Raw genomic sequence first — 9,956 nt, 5'->3', positions numbered from 1 at the left:
AGAAAATATTTAGTCTGCAACACAAGTGGGGAAAAAAGGATGGGAAACAAAGAGAAGAGTATTAAAACTGAAACAGTGAAAAGTTCTAACATCCAGATTATTGGAGTCTCACAACAGACACAAAAAAATGAGACAGCAACAGTATTTGAATAATGTCTGAAAAACTTCCAAAACTGATGAAAGACAACTCACAAATTCAAAAAACTCTGTACACCCCAAGCCAGAAAATAACAAAAAGAAACCCACACTAGGCACATCATAGTAAAACCACTGAAAACCATAAGAAAAATCTTAAAAACCAGACATCAGGGAGGGGATGGGGGGGAAATTACTTTCAAAGGAGCAAAAAAAAAAAAAAAAAAAAAATAGCTGAGTTTTCAACCAAAATGGCGTAAGCCTGGAAATAATGGAATTACATCTTTTAAGTTGGTTGAAGAGAAACATGTAGATGAATTTAATAGAAAAGAGAATAAACTAGAAGATAATTATAAAAATTACCCCAAAATACAGCATAGTTATAAAAAAATATGAAAGCAGGTTAAGAGCTAAGAATAGTATGATATTGGGGCGCCTGGGTAGCGCAGTCGTTAAAGCGTCTGCCTTCGGCTCAGGGCGTGATCCTGGCGTTTCGGGATTGAGTCCCACATCGGGCTCCTCCTTTGGGAGCCTGCTTCTTCCTCTCCCACTCCCCCTGCTGTGTTCCCTCTCTTGCTGGCTGTCTCTCTGTCACATAAATAAATAAAATCTTAAAAAAAAAATTAGAGTTTAATCAGAGTTCCAGAAGGAACATAGAAAATATTAAAAGAGAAAATGCCTTAATAGTTTTCCAAAACTAATTAAAGATATATACCTTTGAGAAGCCTGTCAAACGGCAGGGGTGGGGGAGACCCACCTAGCATGCCAAAAATTTTTCTGTTGTTTCTCCGCTCAATTTTTCTCAATCTTTCTCAGCTCAAGTCAATCTTTCTGTACTCTTGCTGTTATACTGGAGTTGCAACTTTGTAAATTGTGTTTTCCATATTCCCTTACCAGCTGACATCCTGTTAGGATCTGCCAAGAGGGTACTAGAAGATTACATGGCATTAGATAAATAGCAGGAACCCAAACCCAGGGATTTTTTTTTTAGAAGAGAGATCATTTTATATATTAAAAGCCACTGAGATTTAGAGATTTTATTATTACTGTAGCATAAGCCTATTCTATCCTAACAAAATATGCAAGAAGAATTTTCTTAAGTAGACCCTTGCACCAACAAAAATAAGACCCAGGTATATGAAAGACGTAAGTGGAAAAGAAAGGACTATAATGCTTTTGGAAAAGAATATAGGAAATACCATCATCATTTTGGAGAATAGAATAATTTCTTAAGATATAAAAAGCATAAATCAAAAAGGGAAAGCTTGATAAATCAGACATAAAAATTAAGAACTTCTGTTCATCAGAAAACAAAACTAAGACTGAAAAGACAAACTAGAAAAAGGAAGATACCTGCAAAACCTATAACCAAAGAGCTTCCGTGTATAATATGCTAAAAATTCCAGTCAATCAGTAAGAAAAAGACCTGAAAAAAGAAGAAACCTAAGGACTAATAAAAAGGTATTCAATGTCATCAATAATGATGCTAAAATAGATAATACTATGCATGTAACAAGGTAGCTAAAATGCAGGAATATGACAATACCAGATACTGGAGAAGGCTGGGATAAGAACTCTCACTCACTCCTGATGAGAATATGGATAACCACTCTGGAATACATTATATGTTAAAGTTGAAGATTGACTACTAAAATTCCACATTTCCACTGCTAGATATATATTCCATAGAAGTGTGTTTATGAGTACCAGGAATCATGTATAAAAATGCAAATGGTAGTTTTTATAATATACAAAGATTGAAACCAACTGAAATATCTATTAACAATACCTTGGCTATATTATGTATTGTCCTACAATATACATTAACAAAACTGAGGCAGCTCTACAAATTAAAACAAACTAGAGCTACACAACAACATGAATGAATCTCAAAAAAGAAATGTCAAACAAAAGAAGCCCAAAACCCATAAAAATACATGATTCCATTTACAAAACATTCAAAATTGGGGAAAACAAATTTAGGGATGTAGACACAGGTAGTAAAATCACAAACACAAAGGAATAACTACCACAAACCACTAGACAATGGTTACCACCAAGGTATTGGAAGCAGGACAGGAGATGTGATCCAGAAGAGGGTCACGAGGGGCTCCTGAGGTGCAATATTGAAAATGATCCCTTCTCTAACCTGGGTGGTGGTCACATGGGTGCTCATGTTCACCCTCACATTCTTTAAATTGTATATGTTTCACAATTCTGTGTGTGTATCTCAAAATTTTTAAATAAGAAATTTCAAAAAAAATATTTCAAACTGTAACAGCAAAATAGTCATGAACATACATGATCACTACGCTCTCTAGAGGGCAAGGAGAGACTGCTTCCCTCACTTTCCAGAAAGGATACCGAAGCTTGGAAATATAAGTGTTGAAACCAGATCTAGAACCCAAGGTCAAGGTTTTGCCAATCAAGTATTCACTACCCAGATTCTGCCTGCACAGAGGAAATGCATAGGAAAGAAATAGTGAACTTGGTATAAGCTCCCCCATCTCAAAGAACACTCCGATTAAGGCTCTTTAAGGCTTCCGGCAGGGACACTTTATTTTTTGGTTAAAGCCACAATGATAGAAATGCCATAAAAACAAACATGTAAACAAGGTATCAGAACTTTGGTTCACTGAAACACCTCACACCTAAAACATCTGAGGTACAAAGGCACCTTGCTAGGTGCTAGACAGCCTGACTCTGCTGCAGCCACCCTGACCCAACCTTTGTGGCCAGAGGTGGCACAAGCTGGCCAGAGAGGTCGGGACCCAGGTCACCCAGGACCCTCCCCAGTCGGCTCTCCCTTTGCTCCAGACAAACATTCACTCCAACCAAGACCCAAGTGACAGGGCCTGGAACATACAAAGGTGTCTGTCATGTTGAACTTGAAGACGACATGGGCTGTAGGGCCAGGAAGGGGAGGGGCAGAAAAGGAAGTCAGTCAACTTCTGTTGATCCACATGGCCTCAAGAATTCCTGTCCTCGTTCATGGAACCACTTATTGGAGACTGTGAATAGAAAGAAAGTATGTTACAATCCTGTTGGTTAGTTCAGCAGCCGAAATGAGTGACTCCTTCATGATGAATCCTGCAATGGGCCTTGGGACTCAAACATGAGTAAGATATGGTCTCATATTTCAAGTTGCTCATGAGCTTGTAAGGAAGACCTATATATAAATAGATAACTGTTCAAAGGTGATAAAAGATAGTATGTGTATATTGCCATGGAAACTGAACCAAAGGGCATCTAACCATGTCCAAGGGAAGAGGAGACTCCAGGCTGGGACACGAAGCTGAACAGGAGTTATCCAGGGAAGAAGATGGATATACCAGATGATTCCCTTATCAAGGGGAATCATCCAGGAAGTGGGAACAGGATGAGAAAGACATCAAGGCATGAACCATCCTGGTGTGTATCAAGGACCCCAAGCAGCTCGATATTACTGGGAAAGAAATGAGATATAGAAGCTAAGGACGAGGAAGCCTGTCAGGACCGGGGAGGACCTAGACGTCAACCTCAAGACCTGTGGGCCAGCTGACCCAGTCTGTGTGCCAGGGGTAGCAGAGTAGCAGTGCCGGTGCTAGCACTGTGTCACCTAATGCTGTGCCCCAGATCCACATGAACCACACGTTCATTCCTTAACATAGACTCTTAGAATGATAGAACAAATTTATCCTAATGCACTACGGAAGCCATAAAGCTTTTAAAATACAAATGTACAACTTAGTTGAAAAAAATTAAATTGTCTACAAAGCTTATAAAGATAAACAGCAATCTCCTACCCATCCCTTCCACTGCCAAACCCCACTTCTAGAAGACACACAACTCCTTTAGTTGTTTCTTCTGATATTCAACCACATATTTCTAAATAACATGCTTATACTGCTATCTCTTGACTTTCAATTTTGGAATTCTTTTATACTATCCCTAAAGCACATACTTACGACCTATCTTCCCAATAGCATTAAATCACAAATTTTAATTAAATTAATTTTCAGTGCTTACATTATCATGTCACGTAAATGTTGCTCATGCCTGAGCCACCCAGTACTGTATGCTGACATTTCTCACACAACTTTTTCTTTTCCCTGAAGTCAGCAATTGCTTTAGTTTCTAATTGCTTAATTTTCTGTAAACCTACCACTATTATCCCCAAAACTCTCCAGGAGGGTATAAACTCCTCTGTTTGCAATCACTTCCCATTGTCCTGGCCCAAGCCTCTCCCTGGTTCACCACAGCTGCTTGCAGAACAAAGCTCAAAGCTTCAGCTTCAGCCTCTGCAATTTGCTCCCAGCCTCGAGCCTCATCTCCTGGCCCCTTTGCTACAGGCCTCCCCTTATGCAAGTGACAAAGGCAGCCGGTCTCCACACCCATGATGCCAGTTTTAGTGTGGGCCTTGTTCCATGTAAGCCTTGATTGCCTGGGTCACCCCTTACCCATTCCGATTCTAGTTCTCTCCCACTGCTCCCTCAGAACCCCTGCCAGAGTCCACTCCTCTGGGAACCATCCTGGACCTACAATGGTTGTGTACCTATTCTTGCTTGGAGCTTCCTCAGCTCTGTGGGCATCTCTGAACATGTTCCCAGCCAGCTGTCCTGGCACGTGATCAGCTTTGTGGACAGCTACATGGCTGGATAAGACAACCAGTTAGCAGGGGGAAAAGGAAAAACTCAAAAAGGAAGACAGTCTTGGCACTGTGAAAAGAGGGCAGCAGGAATCTCCCCACTCAGAGTCTCAGGCTGACCCCAAGAGCCCAGGCTGAGACCACCAAGCCACTTACCCCACTTGCAGCCCACAAGCACGGGACAGGCAGCATGTCTCGTACGGTAGTCACCTTCCCCGCTGCGCAGGAGGTTGTACCAGAACACAGCTGTGCCCTAGGAAAAAGAGAGAGCCCGTCAGAAACACTCTGATACAGGGCTCGAGGACCTGACCCTCAACATCTCCCTGAGCAGAAACACCCTCACTTTCCTGTGTACCAAGGGACAGGGCTCTGGGATTCCAGAAATACAGAAGTATGCACCCTTCACGGTGAGGCAGATGTTTAATAACCCACCTTCCCCCAAATGGACTTCCTTCCCAGCCCATCTCCCCAGATGGAAGCCGAGGCCACAACGTCAGAGTTCAGGCAGGAAGGGGCTAAGGCCTCTCACAGTAAGGGTCAACCAGGCCAGGGAATAGGAACTGGGAGCTTCAACCTGTGACCCACAAAAACTAGAACTTACCTTCTTAGGCCAAATCGCAGCCCCCAGATCAGGAAAAACAGTGGCACCACCAGCTTCTACATCACTCATCTGAGAATACAAAGCATAGAGCTTGGCCCTTGTACTCAAAGCTCTCAAAGCAACTGAGCCACAAAGGACACAAGTAAGCAGATTACCTTTCTCTGAGCAGGACTGGTGCTGCTGCACAGTCAGCCCTTCCGCCAAGAAAAGCTCAACCCATGCACTACCCCTCCCTAAACCCGGCTTAATCTATGTGGTTCATTGGGATAGTCCCATGCCTGGGGCACTTAGAGCGGCAGCCCTGCAGGAGACCCAAATCCTGGCTGTCCTCAGATGGGAACAATCTGAGTCTATATGTGGAAAATGCCTGACTAACCCCCTGCTCTTGCATCACCATCCAGCCTGGGCCACACCAAAGGCACTGTGCCCTGTGAGCTGCCCTAACCTGAAGCTCCTTGCTGCTCCCAACACCATCTGTGGCCCCCACTGTAGGCTCTATTTCTCTGGTTCTAGTACCACCGTCACCTTCCCAGAACAGCAGCCCTCCCCAGGGCCAGCTGGGTGAGCAGACAGGGTGTGGTTCCACAGGCCCTGCTTTCTCCCAGGGAGGCCTCCAACTAAATGGGACACAAGCTCCACGTAGGGAGGCTACACTTATGCCCGCAAAGCGTGCCTCAACTCATGCCCAAGGCACCACTTCTCTCTCATCTGGCTGTCTTACTTCAAGATTTTTGTCTATAATGTAATAAAACGTGGAGTTTTAAAAATATTTCCACAGGATACATGCCAGACAGACTAAAGAGCACTCAACAGACATATGGTAAACGAATAAGATGAAAACCTTTGATGGCTTCCCACAGCCCTGGGGATCAAATCCAGGCTCTTTTCTAGAACCAAAAGGCCCTGTCCGTCTCAGCAGCTGTTCTCTCTCCAGCCGCTCTCACCTCAAGCGCTGCCTCTGAGTCACACCAGTCTTCTTCCCTTTGTCCAACATCCCCAGCTCCTTCCCTCTTCCAGGTCTCCACACATTCTCCCCTCTTCCAGAAAGCATGTTCCACCAACTAATTTCCACTCAACCTTTAAGTCTCCACTGACACATTACTCCCCAGGGAGACCTTCTCTGAACCTCAACCCTGAGCCACTTTTTCAAGGCACCTGTCACCATGGTAACTGAATAAATGACCTCTCCTATGGTTAAGGCAAGTCCTTCATATTAGACCGTAACCCCCATAAGAGACTCCACGTGTCCTGCTTACCAGCATGTTCATGGCCAGCCCCAGAACATAATAACCACACAAACTTAAATGAGGCACCAAAGGAGAAGATGGCCATGAGCTTCTGTCTCTAAGTTACTTGACAGTTGGTATGCCTCTGTAAAGCAGGCTCTCTAAGCAGAGGGGAAAGCAAACTCCTCCTCGTGTGAGAGGTAAACCCAAAGGCCTGTGGCTAGAGCACAGGCAGCAGATGGGAGGCAGGCCACTGAGCTCTGGGGAGACAAAGGCAGCTTTCATTTAAGAGCACTTTATGGCAGCCTCCTTACTCTGCTGCCAAGGAGGGAACTCTCCAGAGCACTCACCCCAAAAGTCCTGACTAACGCTGGGCCCATCAAAAGGAGCCAGGGATGTGAACGTCAGGGGTGTGGGTGAGCACATAGATGGGAAGAAAGGCCAACTCTCTACCCCAGCCAAAAACAGTGCTGAGGGCCAGAAGGGCCCAGCCACTGAGCAACAGCTGGTAGTATCGGCCCTGACAGGAGTGGATATAAGATAGCACTCTGGACCCAGGTTCCCCGAAGGCCCATTTGCTGCATGCATCATACTCACGTAGTTTAAGAACGTGGCCACACGATTCCCCGTCCCTAAACGCTTGAAAGCATCTTGCTCATTTTTCTATAAAATTAAGTGAGAATGAACAGGTGGACCTGGCCCCAATACTTACATAGTTAAGAAACGTCGCTAACCTATTTCCCTCCGTTTTGAGGCCGCTGTCAAAAGGTCGCTGCAACAAACAACAACTTTCACCCAAGTTTGCAGATGATTCCACCCCCCACTCACAGGACTGGGGCCAAAAGGGTCAAGGGAGGACACTAAGCATGTGTTCCGTACATCAGCATGGACCATGGACCACGGCTATAAAGGAAACCCTGGCCAGGGCACAAGGGAAGGGGGATGGGAACACCTTTCACAAAGACCTAGTCAGGTCCGATGCTTTACAGTCATGGCATGGGGAAACAGCCAGGCTGCACGGGGCTCCACAGGCCCCATGCTTCCTGAGTTGGACTTTTCCAGGAACAAAGAGTTGGTCCTGGTAAGGCATGGGGGGCAGAAGCTGATATAGAGGCTGAAATGCTCCGAGAATCTCCAGCTTTCTCAAATCAGCTGGAATAGGGCCCTCTGGAAACACCCATGGTTTGGGCCTTACCCTAGAGAAGTCAAAATGTGGCTCGTATTGTCCTCCCATTCCATAATTAGCAACCTGGTGGGAAAGAACAGCATTGGACCTTGTCAGCAGCATGAACAGTCCTGAAGCAGCCCATCTCCCCAGGGATACTGTCTCCCCCCAACAACCAAAACAACCTGCATCCCTTAATAACCAGAACTCCCAGAGGGCATCCTCTCGAAGGTGGATGGTAATTATGCCCCGCCAGCACTGGCAGACCAAATGCTTCAGATAGATCTATGGCTGTGCCCAAGAGTAAGGCCACAGCATAAAAGGGTTTCCCAAACACAGCAAAATGAGCAACCTGCAGACAGCCACTGTGGAGAAGCTTCAGCCCTTCAGGGACACTCAGATGGCAGAAGAGAGAGCTTTCCTTGAGATAGGCCCTGGCCGGGGCCCTATTTGTTTGCAAGATAACAGGAAGGTAATCCAGAGTAAATGCAACAAGAAACTCAAGACAGGAACTTTGTTTTTATGCTAGTTTGGGAGCTCCTGAAGACCTGACACTGCTCCTGCCCCAGGTCACTGCGCCCTGGTTGCTGTTCCTGGTCAAAGGGAGGAGGGAGAACATATCCCAATCCTTCTCGCAGTGGTTCACTGCACGGAGTGTTTCTGCATCCAAGTGAAACAGCAGGCCCCGGGCACCTCAGCGTCCCCAGTGGGAGCCTGGACCTGGAGTAGGACCTGAGCCATCTTAGCTTCAGCAACTACCAGACGTCATTAACTGGATTACAAGCTGTAAGTGCCTGACTGAACAGTTTGTCAGCACAATGTAAGTCTTCAGTCACAAACAGTTATTCTAGCCCCGCAGTGGACAGAATGAGAGACAGAGTTCAAGACCAAGTACAGAATCTGATATGGAAGCTGACAGATCAAGTGGTACCACCAATGTCCATCTGGGAACATTTGCCTACTATATCGTACTGAAACCCTAAAAACCTCTGGGGCTCAGCTATTGGTCTTCAGGAAACTGATTTTTTGCATATCCTTTTTGGCTATTCCAACAGTCAGATGTGAGATTCTGCAAAACTGGCCATAATGGAGACCTACAGACATGAGGGAGAGAGAAGCGGGGGGGGGGGGGGGCCCCGCCAGTACTTTACAAGAAAGGAAATCCTCTTATTGGAAAAGAAAGCAATATATATCAAATGTGATGTAGTGCAGAATTTGCACAGCATGGTTTTCAGTGTCCACAAAATTAAAAATTTTGATATGAAGAATCAGTGGATGAAAATATGCTATCATAGGCTGCTTCCGCCTCCAAGATGCCTGCACCAGAATACCTGGAAATCCTGTCAACAGGGCGAGGAGGCCAGGTTCAGCAGGTGGCCCTACGGCTGGAGGTGCATCTAAGAAGGGAAGTGCTACAGCAGTTGATAAAGTGATATTACAAACGTTTTCTTTGGGTCCACGTGTTGAGAACTTGAAAGAAAATTTTAAACATGACTGGGATTAGCATGCCAATGCACTCTGCAAAATTCCATCACCACTTGCTGCTGGAACTGCAGAGAATGACTGTACTTTCCAATACTCCCTTTTGTGGGATGGGATACTTAAATTTTCATATATCATGGAGTGAAAGAAGCCACATCACTATAGCTGGCTCATATTTTAACAGTTTTGGGAATCACATTTGATCATGTGCTGATCCTATTGTGTCTGCACTATTTAACACTGTCCCCAAAGAGTGCAAGTATCATGAGAGCTTCTGGATTTGCAGTCAGATTCACCATCTGAGCAAACTCCAGGCCCAGACTCACAACTTTAATAACAAGCACTGTACATCAAAACTGATTCCTTGGCTAAAATTAACAAGTCAGGAAATGACAGATGTTGGCGAGGATGCAGAGAAAGGGGAACCTTCTTACACTGCTGGTGGGAATGCAAGCTGCTGCAGCCACTCTGGAAAACAGTACGGAGGTTCCTCAAAAAGTTGAAAATAGAGCTACCCTAGGATCCAGCAATGGCACTACTAGGAATGTACCCCCAAAATACAAATGTAGTGATCTGAAGGGGTATCTGCACCCCTCTGTTTATAGAATCAATGCCCACAATAGCCAAACTATGGAAAGAGCCCAGATGTCCATCAACAGATGAATGGATAAAGAAGATGTGGTACATATATACAATGGAATATTAGCCATAAAAAAAAAA

At 44.9% G+C, this 9,956-nt stretch overlaps 1 protein-coding gene across 8 annotated transcripts in view; it reads right to left on the bottom strand.

Annotated features, from left to right (window-relative positions):
* Positions 1 to 2,668: 2,668 nt before the first annotated feature.
* The window catches only part of P4HA2 (prolyl 4-hydroxylase subunit alpha 2), a 37,319-nt gene continuing 30,031 nt past the window's right edge, over positions 2,669 to 9,956 (bottom strand). For 3 of the 8 annotated variants that reach the window (XM_040622487.1, XM_040622488.1, XM_008691641.2), the window contains 5 exons: positions 7,785 to 7,838; positions 7,187 to 7,252; positions 5,364 to 5,432; positions 4,919 to 5,015; positions 2,669 to 3,146 (listed from right to left, as the gene is read on the bottom strand). In XM_040622487.1, coding sequence (XP_040478421.1) covers positions 3,076 to 3,146; positions 4,919 to 5,015; positions 5,364 to 5,432; positions 7,187 to 7,252; positions 7,785 to 7,838 — 357 coding nt within the window. In that variant the 3' untranslated portion in view covers positions 2,669 to 3,075. Of the gene's footprint in view, positions 3,147 to 4,918; positions 5,016 to 5,363; positions 5,433 to 7,186; positions 7,253 to 7,301; positions 7,362 to 7,784; positions 7,839 to 9,956 lie in introns of those variants that run through there. The other 5 variants (XM_008691645.2, XM_008691642.2, XM_040622489.1 and 2 more) reach the window with 5 other exon arrangements.

This window comes from Ursus maritimus, unplaced genomic scaffold (genome assembly GCF_017311325.1).
Source record: "Ursus maritimus isolate PB19 unplaced genomic scaffold, ASM1731132v1 scaffold_5, whole genome shotgun sequence".
NCBI classification, from domain to species: domain Eukaryota; kingdom Metazoa; phylum Chordata; class Mammalia; order Carnivora; family Ursidae; genus Ursus; species Ursus maritimus.
Note: the sequence above shows the minus strand (reverse complement) of the source record. Positions and strands in the feature narration are given on the sequence as shown.